Source organism: Mauremys mutica, chromosome 5 (genome assembly GCF_020497125.1).
Source record: "Mauremys mutica isolate MM-2020 ecotype Southern chromosome 5, ASM2049712v1, whole genome shotgun sequence".
Classification (NCBI taxonomy): domain Eukaryota; kingdom Metazoa; phylum Chordata; order Testudines; family Geoemydidae; genus Mauremys; species Mauremys mutica.
Genome location: NC_059076.1, coordinates 95,153,214 through 95,173,347, shown reverse-complemented (window position 1 = coordinate 95,173,347; position 20,134 = coordinate 95,153,214). Strand labels below are relative to the sequence as shown.

General features: G+C 41.0%; 1 protein-coding gene across 1 annotated transcript in view; it reads left to right on the top strand.

Annotated features, from left to right (window-relative positions):
• The window catches only part of NIPAL1 (NIPA like domain containing 1), a 41,025-nt gene that overhangs the window by 12,516 nt on the left and 8,375 nt on the right, over positions 1-20,134 (top strand). The window contains exons 2-5 of the mRNA XM_045019885.1: positions 5,604-5,870; positions 7,268-7,324; positions 8,794-8,884; positions 13,922-14,082. Coding sequence (XP_044875820.1) covers positions 5,604-5,870; positions 7,268-7,324; positions 8,794-8,884; positions 13,922-14,082 — 576 coding nt within the window. The remainder of the gene's footprint in view (positions 1-5,603; positions 5,871-7,267; positions 7,325-8,793; positions 8,885-13,921; positions 14,083-20,134) is intronic.

Here is a 20,134-nt window from a genome sequence, read left to right as displayed (position 1 = left end):
TGTTATTCTAGTTTGATTTCCTTTTTCCATTTAGGCAAGCTAGGCATCAAACTGGTCATGTAAATCTAAATCCTGTTTTTTGAACATAGGATTAAATAACATTAATAAGGCTATTTTAATATGTTTAAACTCTACCAGCTTCTAAACAACAAGCAAATCTGATACACAAACTTCTGTTCAATCGATTTTAAAATTAAATAGTTAAATCCATAGACTTCAAGGTGGGTTGGCTTAAAAGAAAAAAAGTCCTGATCTAGTCCAATTTGATGTTATGGTTCAAAAGGAGGGACATGCTGTTAATGATTCATAGTTTAAGGACAGAAGGGATCATTAGACCATCTAGTCTGGACTATACATCACAGGGCATTAAATTTCACTCGGTCACCCAGTACTGAGCCTGAAGGCTTGTTTGGCTAAAGTATAGCATATATTAGGCTAAAGCATATCTTCCAGAAAGGCATTCAGTCTTGATTAGAAGACATCAAGAGATGCATAATCCACCACTTCCCTTGGTAGTTTGTTCCAATAGTTAATCATCCTCATTGCTAAAAATTTGGGCCAAATTTCTTATTTTAATTCTTCTGGCTTCATCTTCCAGCCATTGATTTTTGTTGTGTCTTTCTCTTCTAGATTAAAATGACCTTTAGTACCCAGTATTTTCTCCCCATGTTGGTACTTATTGACTGTAATAAACTCATTTCTCAATCTTCTTTATGGTAAACAGAACAGAATGAGCTCTTTAAGTCTCTCCCAGTAAGGCATATTCATTTGGGTGGCTCTTTTCTACACCATCTCTAATTTTTCAACCTCCTTTTTAAAATGTGTACACCAGGGCCCAGATCCATAGAAGGACTTAAGCATTACAAGACTGAGTGTCGCAGCACTTAACTTTTAGACACTTAAAAAATCACAAAGCCTGAATTAAGCAGGCAGTCTCCCTATAAGTGAAGGGAAAGAGGCAGGCATGTTACAGTGTATCTACTCAATGAGTGGCAGGAAGTCTCAGAGTCTGGGGGCTTGGCTACACTTGAGAGTTGCAGCGCTGGGAGTACAGCTGTGTAGGGAAAGCGCTGGTGTGTGGCCACACTCACAGCTACCAGCGCTGCAGTGTGGCCACATTTGCAGCGCTGTTGGGAGTGATGCATTATGGGCAGCTATCCCAGCGTTCAAGTGGCAGCAACGTGCTTTTCAAATGAGGGGGGTGGGGTGTAGTGTGACAGGGAGCGGGGGAGAGAGAGAGAGTGGATTTTTGGAGCCGACACTGTGTATCAGCTCCCTGCCTTGCAAAATCAGAAAATTTTCCCGACCCCTTACTCTTAACTGCAAACAGCCTGCAGACCAGATAAGCAGCTGTTTCTCTCGTCAAGCAAACCCCTGCCTCATTCACAGGGGTTATCTCATTTGATTGTTCACAGTCAGTTACAGATTGATCACAGCAAACAGGAGCTGTGTTTGTTTTTTAGATAAGCAGCTCCCGGAGCCCCGAGTTCACAACAAAACAAAGAGAGGCTGCATAACAAAACAAAGAGAGTAATTTAGTTAAAACCATTCTGGGATATCTCCTAATACCCTGGAGGCCAATAACAGCGCTGGTGTGTGGCCACACCTGACGAACAGCACCGCATCACCAGCGCTGCACTCGTTACACCCCAAGCAGACCAGGTATACAGCCAGCGCTGCAGCCAGGGAGTTGCAGCGCTGGATGTGCCTTGCAGGTGTGGACAGTTACTAAGTTGCAGCGCTGGAAAGCCTCCATCAGCACTGCAACTCTCAAGTGTAGCCAAGCCCTGGGTCAAGTCAGGCTTGTGCTACCACACTGAAAATATCTGTGTAAACATTGCAGTTTGGGCTCTGAAGCCTCCCTAAAAGGGATTTGAACAGGGATCTGCCTGTTTTTAGCTTTCCTTATCAATTTTCTGCACTTCATAAATTCTCATTTATATTGATTGCTACCTATTTCTCTTTTTTGCCACTTGTTATATCTTGCTTTTTTATTTCTAATTGCTGCCTTCATTTTGCCACTGAATCTGGATGGACTTTTAGCCAAAGTTGTTCTCTCTTCATTATGGAATTGTGTTTTTTGGCCATCTAATAAACTCTTCTTTAAAAACTCCCAATTTTTATCACATTTTTCTGTCTAATTTTTTTCTCACAATCAGTTTTGCTCATAATTTTCTTCAGCTTTGGGAAAGTAGCCAACTGAGAAAATGATATAAATCAATACAATAACAATTGAGCTTTCTTCATCTAATTTAAAAGTTGAGAAGTGGGGAATAAATTGCTTAATTTCATCAAATCATAGTAAATTTTAGGTCTTACAAATTAAACAAAAAGTGTTTCATTATAAACAGTCTAGCATTAATTTAAAGAGAAATGAATTAGCTAGATAACAGCTACTAGACATTAATATTTTATAATAGGATGAGCAAAAGTAATTTTCCATAGTTTTGTATGAAAAATAAGGATCCATCAGCATAAAAATGTCTCCGTTCTTTCAAAGAGGGATCTGCTAATGATAAACTCTCCTAGTTTAACATCTGCTGGAAGTTTTCAGCAGATTGGAAAATGATTAGTTCCTTGCCAGTATTGAACTATAGTGGATGTTTTTGTTCTTGGTCCTAGAAATGATTCACTGTTTGATATCAGCAAAGCAAAAGCAATATTTCTGTCTTGTATTTGATTTCTGAATGGTCAATAACAGATCAAATTTGAATTCTAATATAGCACTTACGTTAGGTGCATACTAATGTATGACCTTGACAAAGACGATCTGAAAAAAGTTCCTTTCTAAAACAATATATAAAGCAAGCATCTTGTAGGGTGACCAACAGCACTGAAATAGTTCATGTGATACTCTTGAGCTTGTGTAGTTCTGCTTATTCTTAAACCTGCAGCAACTGTGACTGATGCCAGTTTGAAAAGTAGGATTAACAGTTTGAACTAACTTGAGGCTAGTAGGTCAGGTGGAAAATGCTTAAACATTAATTAATATAACATGATCAGCTGAAATCTGAGAGCAATAAGATAACTTAAGGATGAAGTGGCAGCTTAACTCAGAAATTCTTTAATGTCATAAGCTTTAAGTCAAAGCTTGATGCCTGTATTTATGTGTGAGGAAGCATATTGGTGGCAAATGCATATGGCTACTTTTCGAATGTCCAGTAGTGGGCAGGGCCGCCCAGAGGATTCAGGGGGCCTGGGGCCTTCAGTGGCGGGGGGCCCCCGCTTCAGCAGTAATTCAGCGGCGGGGGGTCCTTCCACTCCGGGATCTGCCGCCAAAGTGCCCCGAAGACCCGTGGCGGGGGCCTCCTGCTGCCGAATTACCACCGAAGCGGGACCCGCCACTGAAGTGCTGGGTCTTTGGCGGTAATTTGGCGGCGGGAGGTCCTTCCACCCCGGAGTGGAAGGACTCCCCGCTGCCGAATTGACAATGATGACCCGGAGCAGAAGAAGCTCTGGGGGCCCGGGCCCCACGAGAGTTTTCCGGGGCCCCCGGAGCGAGTGAAGGATCCGGCTCCAGGGGCCCCGAAAAACTCTCGTGGGGGTCCCTGCAGGGCCCGGGGCCTGGGACTAATTGCCCCACTTGCCCCCCCACCCCCGGCGGCCCTGGTAGTGGGGACAGTAAAGGAACTAGATGCTATTCAGAGACCCATTTTAATGAATGTAAAATACTCCTTAAAAGAAGCCCATCATTTGGATCTGGTAAGATTACTCCATTTGTCTGACTTTTTCCCCTTCAGTCTAATCTTCCTCCTTCCCACTGCCAGCATTAGATCACTAGTGGTGGGTAAAAGAGTAGTGATGCATATTGAGTCACTAAGAAATCATGATTGTATGATGTTTCTTTCCCCAGCCCTCAAAGGACCTTTTGATTTATATAGTGGCACTTCTTTTTGCACACATTTTTAAACTTAGATCAGAAATCATAACTGCCTTGATATTAATATCTATCTTCACAATTGCTCATTGGCACATACTGTGATTCCAACTTCCCTTCATACACTTTATGATCTTACAAACTCAACAAAGGTTTGATTTCATAAATGAAAGACATTTTTCATGGTAGTCATTGAGAAGGAATAGTTTTGTTCACATGGGATCCTCCTACACTGACCTAAGTGACTTAATATATTTGGAATGATTAAAAGTTCATTGTATGTTTAATTGAGGTGTAGACAGTCAGGCTCAGACTGCAGCCCTGGCTCTGGGATCCTCCCACCTCGCAGGGTCCTAGAGCCCTGGCTGCAGCCCAATGAACTTTTAATCATAGTATGAAAGTTGTTCATGGGTGGGAAACTAGAGAATCAACTGAAAACTGATACAGATAGATGTCATTCTGTTTAGGTAGGAGTTCTTTTGACAATGGTATATTTCTTTTGAGCCTCTGCTAAAAAGAGAGTTTACTGTCCATTTATAGGTGTTTATACTATGTGCCTTTGTACCTAAACAGGGGTGTAGATATTGCTACAGAATGGTGAGTAACCTGAGACACCCTTCAGTAAGGCCAACACTTATTAAAATTAGCAATTAAACTTGATTACAGGTCAGGAGAGATCATCTGAACATCTGCTTAGTGACAGTTCAAATAGGGATTTTTCTTTAATGGATCACAGACACTGTGCATCCTTAACGTGTTCAGAGTTTTGTCTCATCATTTCACATTATCCAAAGTACCCAGAGGATGTCAATATTGCTTCTAACAAATACAGCTTGCTGTAAATGTACTGTATTTGGCATTCCAAAAATCTTTAAATCTTTAACAAATAAAATGGACTTAGCATCATTGTAAAAAGACAAAGTTATGAACCATTTGTGATTAGTACCTCTCTTTCCATCACTCTGCCATTCCCCTGTCACCCCCACCCAAAATCCTGACCATTTAAGTTTTTCTTATGGCTCTTGTTCCATACATTTACTTGAAAAAAAAACAATAATAAAAAAACCCACCCCAAAATAAACTGATGTTAAATTACCAGAAAACAAAATAAAAAACAGGGCTATCATTTCAGTCCTGTAGGGTATGTTTACACTGCAATTAGACACCCGTGGCTGGCCCCTGCCATCTGACTCGGGCTTACAGGACTAGGGCTAACAAGCTGTTTAATTGAGGTGTAGACAGTCAGGCTCAGACTGCAGCCCTGGCTCTGGGATCCTCCCACCTCGCAGGGTCCTAGAGCCCTGGCTGCAGCCCAAGCCTGAACGTCTATAGCACAATTACACAACTCCTTAGCCTTAGCCCCATGAGCCTGAATCAGATGGCATAGGCCAGATGCAGGTTTTTAATTGTAGTGTAGACGTATCTGTAGTAGTTACCTGTGGAATCCTCCTTACACCACCTGCTGGAGAACGTGATTGGCCAGCAGCCCTTCCCCATTCTTTTCCTAAGGGTGGAGCAAGTCAAGCTGCAATTAAACTTTTGTTAGTGGCCTGTTAGTGCCCATTCACCAGGTCACAATTTATTACAATTACTTTTATATATAAAATACCAATATGAGGACTAGATGATTTTCTAAATGCTGTGTATCATGCTTTCTACATTTGTTTTTGTCGTGCATCTTACAGAGGAAAAGTCTCTCTTTTTTTTTTCTCACTCTGTTCCCCAGGTGCTGTTCTTTCTTTGGTTTGCCGTGACTCTTATGAAGCATGGTGCCAGATCATCAATGTGTCGGAAACACAAGCCCCTTTCTTTACCTATCCAGACAACCATTCCAATGAAACAAACCTGAGTGTTTCCACATCTGCGGGAAGCAAATATAGGCTCTATGTGGGTGTGGCCCTGGCAATAGGTTCCAGTATTTTTGTTGGCTCCAGCTTTATACTGAAAAAGAAGGGCCTTCTGCAACTGGCTGACAAGGGAGTCACCAGAGCTGGTAAGAAATGTTTACTTGCTTATCTTTGACAGAATCTATTTTTTTAAAATCATAAACCAGCAAGTTCAAGGTTAAAGCCAACTGATGTTTTCAGTAGTTGACTACAGGTAATGTTGGATTTAAGAACCTTTAGAGGGATGCAGATGACAGTGGGTTTTATGTGTATCCAAGGTATTTCTAATGCATCCACCACAATAATATCTAGGCGCCAGATAAAAAGTTCTTTCTCTGCCCCGCTCCCAAAAAAGATTTTTGCTGTTTCTTCCCTTTCAGTATGAGTGAGGGAAACACTTGAGTTATGATGGATAGCTCAGTGATTTGAGCGTTGCCTGCTAAACCCAGGGTTGTGAGTTAAATCCTTGAGGGGGCCATTTGGGGATTTAGTTGGGATTTGGTCCTGCTTTGAGCAGGGGGTTGGACTAGATGATCTTCTGAGGTCCCTTCCAACCCTAATTATCTATGATTCTATGATAATACAGTTATAAAAGTAGGTGTTTGAATACGTGCCCAGCTTGTGGATTTTTGCAGGATGTGAAATAAGGGCAGTCTGAAGAGAACTGAACTCTATTTTTGTAAATAAAGAACTATCAGGACAAGTCACTTCAAAATGAATATTAATAAAAACTTACTAGCTAACTACTGGCAATATTTTTAACAACTGTGCAGTACAGGAATTATCTCTACTGTAAGAATGAGTTGGCCCATCAAAGTCAATAGGAATAGAATTAGACTAGTTTGAAGTGCTTTTGAAAATCCCACCATGCTGCTATTAGAATTATCACTTAAATCCTTTTTTGAAGGTTTTGAGTTTGTTTTGGTTTGCTATTTTGATTTTGTTTGTAATGTTTCCTGCAAAGTATAATACCCTACCATTCTGGATATTCTCAATATTTGAGGAAAAATGGATTTCCCAATATATAACTTGTTTGTATTTTGGAAAAGAAAGCTTTGGATAGCTGTAGCAGCTTTACTTTTTATGTAAAAAAACAAGTTTTACGGAACTTTAAGCATGTTCCAGATGCGTCTTGGTTTAGATAGCTATGTTGGCTCTGATGTAGCAAATAACTTAAACATGTGCTTTACTTTAATCATATGAGTAATTCTAATTAATGAAGTCTTATTATCCCTTCATGTGTCTACTGAAAGTTCATGTTCAAGATACAGGACTTGAAATAATAGAATTTAATATTAAACAATTATATTTTTAAGAATAACTCAAAATTAGGTGTAGCTGACTTTCTCCATGTCCTCTACAGACTGAGCATTGCACATGCAAATTTAACTACTTCAATTTGAATAAGTTTTATAATCTGCAGAATTTGAAATATTTATTACAAATCTGAATTTTGAAGCATCATTTTAACTTTTTTTTCTAATATTAAAAATTATTTTTTCAGGGCAGGGTGGATATTCTTACTTGAAGGAATGGCTCTGGTGGGCAGGATTACTTTCAAGTGAGTCATAGTAAAAATGTTTCTACCTTTCTCTGCTAAACTACATCTAAAACAGAGCAATGTGTATAACTTTAAAAGGGGTGTGGCAGGGAGGACTAGGTCCGGAGGCCCCTGCTGAAGGCCTCATGGCCCTGCATCACTCTGCCCTAGAATAGAGCAGTGAGAAATCGTCCAGGCAGCCTAGAGTGGCTGCAGAAGAGTGGCCAATCAGAGGGGCTGCTGCAGCAACCAGTAAGGGGCCAGAAGGGCCCTATATAAGACAAGCAGCAGAGAAGCTCACTTGCTGGGTGGAGCTTGAGGAGTGAAGACTGGGTGACTGAACAGAGCAGCAGTACTGTGGAGAGCTCACAGCAGACAGGACTGAAGCCCAGGGAAGGTTTTTGAAGACTGTGTTCCTGGCTTGTGGGAAGAGCAGCAGGACCAACAGAAGGTCAGTGCAGCCATGCTGAAGCCCAGCGGGACTGAGCACAGTACCTGGCCAGGTCAGCAAGGGTACCAAGATGGGCTCTGCTGGTCTGGTTGAAGACTGAGCTCAGAGAGGCCTGCTGAAACACCACCAGCTTCCTAATTGCTATGACCCTATACCAGGGCTGTGATAAGAACTCAGGACAGTGTACTCTGGAAGGGGACAGTGTGTGCAGCTTGGCCGGAAGGCTGAGCTGCTGAAGACCAGCCAAGAGAACCAGTAGCTGGGGGGATGCTTGAGAGGTTGGCCCCATCCTTATGTATAGACCAAAAAAAGAAAAAGCAGGCTCACACCTAACAGAAAGAAAGGGGGCCATCCACAAGAGGTGGGTGCCCCCTGTGGAAAGGACAATGATTGCTGGTATAGTGACCAGAGAAAAGAGGCTCCCCCAAGAGGCACGTGCTGACCCTGTTCAAATTTTTAACAAAAAAAAAAAAGCTTCAAGGGAAAAGACAACCTTTTTCCCCTGCCAAAAAACTCTATGCCAAATTTCATTCTGGTACCCAGGATTCCCCAGTTTCATGAAATACTCTTTTTGCTTTCCAAAACTCTTTTGCCTCTTGAGGAATTAAGAGTTTTCTTTGGTGACTAGTTGAGGTTACTTTGAGGCTTGTTTGACTTTTGTTCTCGTCCCTCCTGCCCCCAATTCTGTTAAACAAACCTAGGAATACAAACTGGAGTTGCATGGAAAGAGGAAAATAGCAGTACATGGAAAAGTTCTCTTCCCCACTACCATGACTGTTACATTTTAATATACCCATACAGTACTTTGAAAACTGTTCCTGTGTGTGCATTAACTCTGTAATATCTTTATTTTGGTTATGTCCAGCAGTAATTGGTAGATATATATAATTTTGAATACATTTGGACATTAGTGTAGATAATAAGAAATATTATTGTACTACCTACTTTTCTTGTCAAACATCTTATCTTCTGTCTAGTGCCCATCATCTTAACACTTCTAACAGTTTTTTTTTCTGTACTAATATTGTTTCTTTTCTAGTGGGAGTAGGGGAGGCTGCCAACTTTGCTGCCTATGCCTTTGCACCTGCAACCTTGGTTACCCCATTGGGTGCACTGAGTGTTCTTATAAGGTTAGTATGAGTCGAAAGCAGCCACTGAGAAGTGAATCTCTTACTATATGAGAAAATACTGTTTTTATTGCACAGGGAGTAGTTTTAAACGAAAACTCTGTATGGCAAACCCAGGTCAAAATTTGGCTCATAAATTACAAGGCCAGAAGGGACCATTGGGATCATCTAGTCCAGTGGATCTCAAAATTTTTTTTGCAGACTACTTGAAAATTGCTGAGGGGCTTGGCGGACCACTTAATAATCTTTCCAAATGTTGTTTGTACCATTAGCTAACTATTGAAAAGTGCCTTGAATAAAAGCGCTATATTAAAAAAACTTTTTATAATTATTACTGAGTCTGTCACTATAAGGCCCCCTGTAATCAATCTCATGGTTCTCCTCAGAACCCTTGCCTTTTCCCTTTGTCTTCTGATAGAAATGATCCCTTTGTTTAACTGAATTTACTTTGAGTTGAGGAGAGAGAATAACAACTTTAAAAAAAAAATAGATTTGTGCTTACCTATTGGCTTTCCAGCATCTAATAAACAAGACACCTCTACCCCGGTGTCACCCGATATAACGCCACCCGATATAACACAAATTCGGATATAACACGGTAAAGCAGCGCTCCGGGGGAGCGAGGCTGCGCGCTCCAGCGGATCAAATCAAGTTCGATATAACGCGGTTTCACCTATAATGTGGCAAGATTTTTTGGCTCCCGAGGACAACGTTATATCGAGGTAGAGGTATATTTCCAAATCACTGCACACTAGTGGTGTTAATAATGCTAGTACATATTGGTGGGAACGCTGTTAGGTTTTTGTTTCACCACCCCAAATGTTTAATAACTATTTAATAACTGAAATGCTTTAAATATGTTTCTCCCTATTTTATTTGTCAAAACTAAAAATAAATCTATTTTAAAAATGAAATATAAGATCTATCACTTAAATGTATTTCTAAAACCTTTTCCTTTTCTTGGTGGAGTTATTTTTTATTAAGATACTGGAATACTGCATACAGTTCGTATGTCCATGATTTAAAAGAGGTGAAAAAATTAGAGGGTGCTAAAAAGAGCCACAAAAATAAGCTGAGGGCTGGAGAAAATGTGTTACAGTGAGAGGCTTAGAGCTCAATCTTTTTAGCTTATTCAAAGAAACTTGAGAGGTGAAAAAGAGAGAAGGAAAGAAGAAGTGGGACTGTTAAACACTGAGGACAGGGTGGATATTAAAGATAATCTAGGTCTGACCAACACCTAAATGAATACTTTGCTTCGTTTTTTAAATAAGGGTAATGAGGAGCTGGGGGCAATGGCAGGATGGTTAATGGGAACAGGGCTATAGGGGGAAAAATGCTCTGGAAAACTACAGGCCCATATGACCTTAGTTGTATGCAAGGTCTCAGAACAAATTTTGAAAGAGTAATTAAAGACATAGAGGTAAACAGTAATTGGGGTAAAATACAACGTGGTTTTACAAAAGGTAGATTGTGCCAGATCAACCTGATCTTTCTTTGAGAAGATAACACATTTTTTAGTCAAAGGAAATACAGTAGATCTAATCTACCTGCATTTCAGTAAAACATTTCATACAGTTCCACATGGAAAATTATTAGTGAAATTGTAGAAGTTGGGGATTAATACTGAGTATCAAAAGTTGGATAAGGAACTGGTTAAAGGAGAGACTACAACAGGTCATGCTGAAAAGTGAACTTTCAGGCTGGAGGGAAGCTACTAGTGGAATTCCTCAAGGATCAGTGTTGGAGCCCAATATTATTTAACATTTTAATGAATGACCTTGACACAAAAAGTGGGAATGTGAGATGACATGAAGTTGGGAGATGATGCCAGTATGGAGGAGGAATGGAATATCAGACAAGAAAATTTTGACAACCTTGAAAACTGGAGAATTAGAAGTGGGATGAAGTTTAATTAGTGCAAAGTTCAAGGTTGTGCACTTATGGACTAACAACAAGAATTGTTGCTATAAACGGGATATATCAGTTGGAAGCAATAGAGAAGAAGAAAGACCTAGATGTATTGGTTGATCACAGGATGACTGTGAGCCACCAATGTGATGTGGCCATGAAAAAGACTAATACAGTTTTAGGCTTTATTAGGCAAGCTATTTCCAGTAGAGATAGGAACATGTTATTACCATTCTACAAGGCACTGGTTAGACCTCATCTGGAATACTGTGTGCAATTCTGATTCCCCCTGTTTAAAAAAGATTAATTCAAACTGGAACAGGTGCAGAGAAGGGCTTCTTAGAAGATCAGAGAAATAGAGTACTTCTTCACACAACGCACAGTCAACCTGTGGAACTCTTTGCCAGAGGATGTTGTGAAGGCCAAGAATATAACAGGGTTAAAAAAAAACCTAGATAAATTCCTGGAGGATATGTCCATCAATGGCTATTAACTAGGATGGGCAGGGATGGTGTCCCTAGCCTCAGTTTACCAGAAGCTGGGAATGGGCGACAAGGGATGGATCACTTGATGATTACCTGTTCTGTTCATTCCCTCTGAATTGGCATTGGCCACTGTCAGAAGACAGGATCCTGGGCTAGATGGACCTTTGGTCTGACCCAATGTGGCCATTCTTATGAAAGTCTCCTTTACAAAAGGAGACTTAATGAGCTTGTCTTGTTTAGCCTAACAAAACAAAGGCTAAACAAATACATCAGTGGGATGAACAGCCAGGAGGGAGAGGGGCTATTTCAGTTGAGGGCCAATGTTGGCACAAGAAGAAATGGATATAAGCTGGCCGTCAATTAGTTTAGACTTGAAATTAGACAAAGGTTACCATGAGAGAAATGAATTTCTGAAACAGCCTTCCAAGGGCAGTAGTGAAGGGGGGAAAAAAAAAACCTGTTTCCAGACTGAGCTTGATAAGTTTATAGAGGGGGTGGTATGATGAGGTTGCCTACAATGTCATATGGCCCATCCGTGACAGCTATTAGGACTATCTCCAATGGCCGGAGATGGCTCTGAGTTATTACAGAGAATTCTTTCCCATGTGTCTGATCTCGCCCACATGCTCAGGATCACCATATTTGGGGTTGGGAAGGAATTTTCCCCCAAGTCAGATTGACATTGATCATAGGGCTTTTTTGCCTTCCTCTGCACCATGGGGCATGGGTCACTTGCTGGTTTGAACTAGAATAAATGTTGGATTGTCTGTAATTTCAGTCCTAAATCAAGATTTGAGGACTTGAATAATTCAGCCAGAAGTTATGGGCTTATTACAGGAGTGGGTAGGTGAAGTTCTGTGGCCTGCTATGTGCAAGACATCAGACTAGATTATTATGATGGTCCCTTTTGGTCTTAAAGTCTATGAGACTTGATTACAGGGAGAAAATATTGGGTACTAAAGGGCTCCTTAATTGATCAAAGAAATGCATAACAAAAGCCAATGGATCAAAGTTAAAGCCAAACAAATTCAAATTAGAAATAAGTCACAAATTATTATCAGTGATGGTGATTAATCATTGGAAGAAGGTAGCTATCAAGGATAGTAGTGGATTCTGCATGTCCCGATGTCTTCATATCCAGACTGGATGCCTTTCTGGAAGGTATGCTTTATTCAAAGCCAAGTTACTTGAACCAGGATAAGCATAAATGGGTGAAATCTAATGGCCTATGATATATCGGAGATCGGCCTAGATGATCAAATTGTTCCCTGTGGCCTTAAAATCTAGCAATTATTATATCCGTTTTCTTAGCTTCCAGTTTCTGTATAGCCATACGCTTCTTGATTTGCTTGTTTGCATTAGTGTGTACTTAAAACAAGCTGTTGTGTTCACCTAATACACATTTTGAAATTGTCTAATATTGTATCACTTCATCTAGTTATGATGTTTCAAAATTGTATAACTAATTAATATATTGTAGTCTGCAACCATACCATTTTGGCCCATGATCCTGTTGGATCTGACAAGCTTAGAAGCATCAGGCTGTCAGTACTTGGATGGGAGACTCCAGGGAATATTTAAGTGATAGAAGAAGTGATTAAGTAGGTGATGGTTTTCCTGCCAAATCAGTATTGTACTAGTTCCTCAGCATTGTGTTGGGAAGGCACTGTGGTGGTGGAAGAAGAGATCCTGGTCACTGGTAATCACATGAACATTAAATGATCCCATGGCACTTTATGTAAGAGTAGAGATGCTTGACTCTCTGACCTGGCCAGATTCCAATTCAGTTAATTACATTCCATTTACCTAAAATGTCCCCTTGCCATTTCAACTGGCTCATATCCCTTTCTGTCCAAATTTATTGTAAATGTTATTGTGCATGCACAGTTTCAGAAGTAGATAAAATGATTTCTAGATGTATCTACATTTGAATACTGCACTCCATCACCGTGTTATCTGACTGCTTATAAATCCTTAATCTCACATGAGAGAGTTGAAGTGCTTATCTGTTTGTAAGCACTGGTATTTTGTATGTATGATGTGTTAAATGCTAAAGTAGTATAATGATATTGTGCTGAAACAAAGCTACATTTTAAAAAGTTGGCAGATGACTGAGGCTCCAGTCTTCCTTGGATTACATGTGAAAATGACCTAGTTCTAATTCCAAATGGTTGCGGTCCAACAGGACTACATCCTGTCTCCTACTCTACCATCCTATGTTTTCCTTGCCACACTAGCTCCAGCTTTCTAAACCTGCGGGCCATTGATTCTTTAAGTCTTTTGTTCTGGGGCTTGTGTTTCAGTAAGGCTTGTCTCTGGTCATTCATAGGTAACCAAAAGGAAAAATGACTGGAAAAAATAGAGCTCTGCCTGACCTTGTAGTTTATGGAGAAGGATGTGGAGGGAAGAGTCAAGGCCTGTTGGAAAGCCATAGAAAACGGGGCAAGATTTATCTGACCTTTTTAGAATTAAAAAAAGCTTTGGAAAAAGGTTGATGATTTGGCTGTTTTTTATTTACTCTCAGCTGGTTTCCTTATCTCCAATTCAAAACTCTTTTTTTGAATTAGTATCACTATACATAAAAGCATTATTACTATATTATAAATAGATTTGTGCAGCTGAACCTATTACTTTTTTTAATCCACAGTGCAATATTGTCTTCCTATTTTTTAAATGAAAAGCTGAATGTTCATGGGAAGTTGGGCTGCATATTGAGCATTTTGGGGTCAACAGTGATGGTTATTCATGCCCCTGAAGAAGAGGAGGTCACTTCTTTAGATGAAATGGAAATAAAACTGAAAGATCCAGGTCTGTAACTTAAATCATCTGTCATTAGTGGAAAAAATGCCTCTCAGTGTCTCTTACTTTCATAGATATGTCAGCTAGTACTAGACCAGTCCATAAGTGAATAATTGGAGGGTTTTACTGGGTTATATGTTACCACCACCATCACCCCATTCACTTTCACCTGAAGATGAAGTAGAATTTGATATCACTTTGGTGCTTTACTGTAGCATACCTTGAAGGCAAAAATCAGGCTGTGAATGTAAGCAAGCAAGACTTACTTGAAGCACCTTTACACTAGTATTTAAAAAATAAACAAAGAAAAATCAGTATTTACAAGAAAGCATGGCTAACTCTAAATGCTGTGTCTGTTATCACATGAAGACCATGATAATACAGGCAGTCCTCGACTTTACGACATTTGACTTACGAACGGCACTTACAATGTTTCTGAATTGACACCCTGATTTGACTTATGACAATTGGTTTCGACTTTACGATTCTCAGTCCTGCAATGGAGTGGATTGCGGTTCCAAGTTATGATGATTCGACTTATGATGTAATTTTCAGGAACCAATTGTGTCGTAAGTCCGAGGACTGCCCGTGGTTTGTATGCTGTACTTAATTTCTTATTCTTTGTGTGAGCCAGTTATGACAGCAGCCAGAGTTCTGTTCTGTTAGTGCTATGCTGGCAGCAGGGGAGCTACTACTATAATTATTATCCTCACATTGCCTATTTAAACAGAATAGCTAATATTTATATATGCTGTCTTAAAAAAAATTGGGAGAGTTGGAAAGACTTTTTAAGGGTCTAGTGGTCAGTCTCCAGAGGCTCTTCACTTTCCCTATCCCCTTCACTAGCTTTCATGTGCCCAGTCCCAGGCAGCTGAGTCATTTTTGGGAGGGTGGGAATGGGGAGGAATATTTGTCTTTCCTTTTCTCATCTACCCCTCTCTGGTGAGAGACCATGAGAGATAATCTAGGGAAGGGAGTGTGGTATTGGCATCTGTCCTGTCAATCAGTAATGCAGGATTTGAGAGTGGTGCTGTTTGTTCATGCATCCCCACTCCTGCCATTACCAGTGGGTTGTTCTAGTGCTGCTTCAGCATGCCCCATAACTGCTGAGCAGCTTCTCTTTTAACAACTAAGCTGCCTCCTTTGCATTCCTTAATGTTGTTCCGCTGAGAAGTCCCTAGGGGACTGCCTCACAGATGTCACAGCAAGCGTGGATCTTATTCCTCTGTAGAGCACTAGATGCTCCTGGTAGCCCCATATTCCCCTCATCCTATACTTCATCCATTTTTTTTTTACATAGACACAATTTTGGCCATGATTGACCTATGCAGAGTGCAAATCTACTCTGAAAATGAATTAGGTAAAATTCACTCATATCTGTTCACTTGAGTAACAGAAACAAATATTTAGGCCCAGATTTTTAAAAATGGATGCCAAAAGCTAGGCACCTGGCCTGATTTTCAAAAGAACTAACTGCCCAGCAGTTTCCATTGATTTCAGTGGAGTAGTTGGGTGCTAAGCACATCTGAAAATGAGACTGAAATAAGGAAAAATTTGGGGTATTTTTTTGTAAATTGAAAATAAAATGGTGTGGAAATCTCTTGAGAGGCAATAATCCTGGAACCCCACAACTCCATATTTCCGGAGTCACTTTTCAGAACAGATATGCATATTAATTGGTCTGTGTTTCTCTCTGTCTTTGTTTGTGATTCCACATTAGTAAGAGTTCAGGAGCAACTTCTCAATTTATCTAGGGTATTTCTTTTCTTTTTTAAAAAACCTTAACATTCTCATAAGCCAGATTCTTTATACACAGAGCAACCTGGTACCCCTGGTGCAAGGAAACTATCTGTCAGGGAAAGCTGGCAGAGGCATCTCCACTACCTCCTGCATCAGGTACCCGACCTCCTGTTAGCATAAGGTCCATTTTTGAAACTGGTTAGGTTGTTTTGCCACCACTAGTCCTAATGAAAGGCTGCTCCAGAGTGTCTCTCCTCTGATATCTAGAAACCTTCTAATTTCCTCTCTAGTGTTTACCCCTATGATATATGTATAGAGATCACTCATATCCTCCTTCAGCCTTAATTTTGCTGGAATCCAAGTTCATTTAGTCTTCCTCCTCCCATAAGATAGACTTTCCATTCTCTTGATCATTGTAGTAGCCCTTCTTGGCACCTGTTCTAGTTTTGAATTCATCTTTCCAAACATGGATGATCAGAATTGAACACAGTATTCGAGATGAAGTCTTATCAGTGCTTTTACAATGGCATTAAAATTCCCTATCTCTATTGGAAATACCTTGACTGACACATCTTAGATCGTTTTTGCCTTTTTCACAGCCATATCACATTGATGGCTCATAGTCATCCTGTGATTGAGTAGTACACCTATGTCTCTGTCCTCTTCTGTCATTTCCAGTTGATGAGCCCCTAGTTGTGATAGTTCTGGGGATGTTCAGGACTATAAGTCACCTTGTTACCCCCTTGTCTCCAGTGAGAGAGACTTACTGGTACTTAACTGGGTGTCATCTCCCTGACACTGCCAGCCTGTTAGCCACCAAACAGTCTTCTCAGGCAATGTCAGCCCTTGCTTTTCTTTGCAATAGCCCAGTACCCAAGCCCCTTTGAAGCATTCCCTTGTAGTATTTAGCCCCTCATCCACTGAACACTCACAGAATTTCCAGGTCAGCTGTCCCCAAAAGGATAGTGTTCACAACAGCTCGGATGATTCGATTTAGGATCAGCTTCTTGTATAACACCACAGCACTGAGTTATATTTATAGTGAAAACAATCATAAGTTTATCATCAAAGACAGAGATTTAAGAGATAGTATATAGATAATGGAAAGTGAAAGGCTACATATAAAACAAAATCATGACACACTTTCTAGAGACTAAACTTAAATTCTGTTTTAAGGAAGTTTCTCACCCCAAATGTCTTTTGCAGTATTTCACCCAGGCCTGGTTGAGATCCCATTTTTCACAAATGTAAACACAATGTCTCTTTAACACCTAAGGGTGTCTTTTTGCCTTCCCCTTATACTTCCCAAAGTTAATTGTCTGCCCCCAGAGACAGGGAAACCCCCTTTGGTTCAAGCTCTGGTGTCTTGTCTCCCTGTTGACTTTGTATGTAAATGGGTTGTGTTATGTTGGCTTACAATACTTAATTTACATTTCAATAGAGATATACATCTTACACCATCTGCAAGAAACCTGTTTTTCTCTTTGATTGGTGACAAACTTTAAAACATATTTGCAGTACGATGCACAACTCCCTAAATATCATCCATACATACGTCTTCTGACAATCATGAGGATCAGCATGATAAGTTGTTTTTTTTAGAGACCTCAGATGACATTATTCATGGATAAATACTATGAAAGCTGTGTGCTAGGTGTTGTGAGTTTCTCAGGCACGTTAGGGGGTTCAGTTACACAAACAGTTGGCATTGAGGGGTTCTTAGGGTCACAGTAGCTTATAGCAGGAACTTTTGTTTTTCTTCAAGTAGTGTCCCAAGTGTGTTCCACTTCAGGTGCACATGCACCCCACTCACCTTTAATTGGAGATTTTCATTAGCAGTGTCCATTTGGCCTGTGTATATGCTGCTGTTATCTTTGTGCCCTGCACCAAGGCTATATCAGGCTGCAAAGGTGAACTGCTCTGTTTCTTCTCAACTGCCTTGGCCTGAAACGGATCTTAGTGTCTCCGCATTGTGCATGCCCTGGCTGCTTGCTGACTTTTTGGCCTAGCTTATTTTAGTTTAGTTAGCTTGTTAGTTATAGTTTGTTTATTTCCTTTGGGGAAATCCTCCCTTTGAGGGGCATGCCTAGTTCGGCAGGGTTTAAACCGTGCCTCACCTGTAGAGAGTTCATCCTGGTCAGTGATGGGACATTCTGTGCATTCACTGCCTGGGGAAGTCGCATGTCGCACAGAAGTGCAACTTCTGTTTAGCCCTCAAATCCAGGGCACAGAAGAACCTGGGAAATCAAGCTGCGGCAGTTAATGATGGAGCACGTCCTTCACCCTGCTTCAGAGACAGGTCAGGAGAACCCATGTGTGCACCAGTCTCTGGGGGTCTGTAGTGCCCCTTCAACTTCAGCACAGCACTCTCCTAAAAAGAGAAAAGCCTCAGAGACCTCTTCTCAAGATCCCAAGAAGAGGAGCTCTAATTTGACTCTTAAGAAATCCATCTAAAAAAGACCTCACTCTCCAAGCTCAGAGACTTTGACCTCGAGGCTTGGTACCATACAGGTGAAGGGCTCCTTCGGCACTGGCAAGGTGAGAAAATCCCACAGATCTTCTAAGGGAAAGCATGGGTCTGAGAAGGCCCCAGTACTTTCAGATGGTCAAAGCAAACACAGAAGACTGGTACTGTCAAGCTTAACCCCTCTCCTGGTATCCCTGTTAGGCTGTTTGGTCATGTAAGACTAAGCTTCCATCTATATTAGCAGCATCTGTGAAGCACTCAAAACCATTCTCCAGGGATGCGCATAGCGGTCTGTCAATATCACAACCTCACTCGGTGCCACAACTCTGCTTGGTACCACAAGACCTTAGGTACCTGAAAAACTTATTGGTGACTGCTGAACCAGATGGACTGTTGCTTGAGAACTACTCAGTCTCCAAACTCTTATGCATCCCTGGTATCATCTAATTCACCTTCCTTTTTGGTTGGAGCTCCCCTGTTAGAGAAAGAAGAGGATGATGATGAAGACCTTCCTTCAGTATCTTCAGTCTCTGTCCAGGGTTCTCCCACATACACACATAGGAACCCTCCTTCTCGAAGAGACAGGGAGGATGTCCAGGGAACTTGTCACTCTTGGTGGGATGCCTCCTCCTCCTCCTCTGGCCCTCAATGGCCATACTGGGATCTCTAGGTAGCTTATCGCCAACAGTTCTCCAGGGCCCCAACCCTCTCCCATCAGGATGATAAGGAGACTAAAGCTTCTCCTTCCCAGCTACAGGAGGAAACATTTGAAGATCAGGAGGGTAGGGCAGACAGAGAAGCTACTCTTCAGACTACCATCTCATCCTCATCACCAAATGAGGCAGTAATGCCTTCTCCACGTAGAGCTGATTTTCAGCAGGTCCAAGTCTTCATTAAACAGGTGGCCGATGACTTACAGATATCTCTTGACAAAGTCAATGAATATCAACATAAACTGTTGGATATTCTTCACTCTGCGATATCATCCAGAGTTGCCCTTCCTGGCAATGAGGCTCTTGTGGAACCTGCAAAAACCATTTGGCAAACGTCAGGCACAATAACACCTATATGTAAGAGTCAATAAAAAGTATTATGTTCCTATCAAGGACTCTGAGTTCCTAATTACTCATCCTCCATCCAACTGTCTGGTAGTTGATGTGGTGAATGAATTGGGCAAACAACATTGATATAAATCCACCTGGTACAACAGTGACCAGAAGCACCTGGAATCTTACTCATCAGCAAACCTATAATTTCACATTGTGAATTATCAGGTGCTGATGACCAAATATAACTTTACAAATAATGCAAAATGTGGTTCTTTTATTCAACACCTTCCTTCAAACCAAAGGGAGCAATATGAGGCTTACATTGCTGAGGGGCAGTTACTGGCCAGAGCATCTCTTTAGGTGGTTTGGGCACCACAGACACTGCAGCCTGTTCTATCACTATAGCAGTTGGTAATGCACAAGGCATCCAGCATCCAGTTGCCTAGTTTCTCCAGAGAAGTCTAGAATATGGTAGAGAATCTCCCGTTTGATGGACTGATGTTGTTCACAGAGAATATTGATGAGTCATTGCATACCCTTAAAGACTCCAGGTCCACTTTACTTTCGTTAGCCCTTTACATTCCTAGGAACACAAGAAAATTCAGTAGATCGCAAATGGGTGGGATCTTTGAGCCAATGTAATTCTCTGCTTTTCAGAGACTGAGCCTTCAAGAAAGACATAGGTTCCAGAGAGAGAGATTCTCCAGCCCACCCGACACAAGTTCGCAGCAGGCTTCATCTTCGAAGCACCAGTTTTGACAGGATACTTGAGGATTCAGACCCTCTGCTCTCTTTAGCCTGTCAG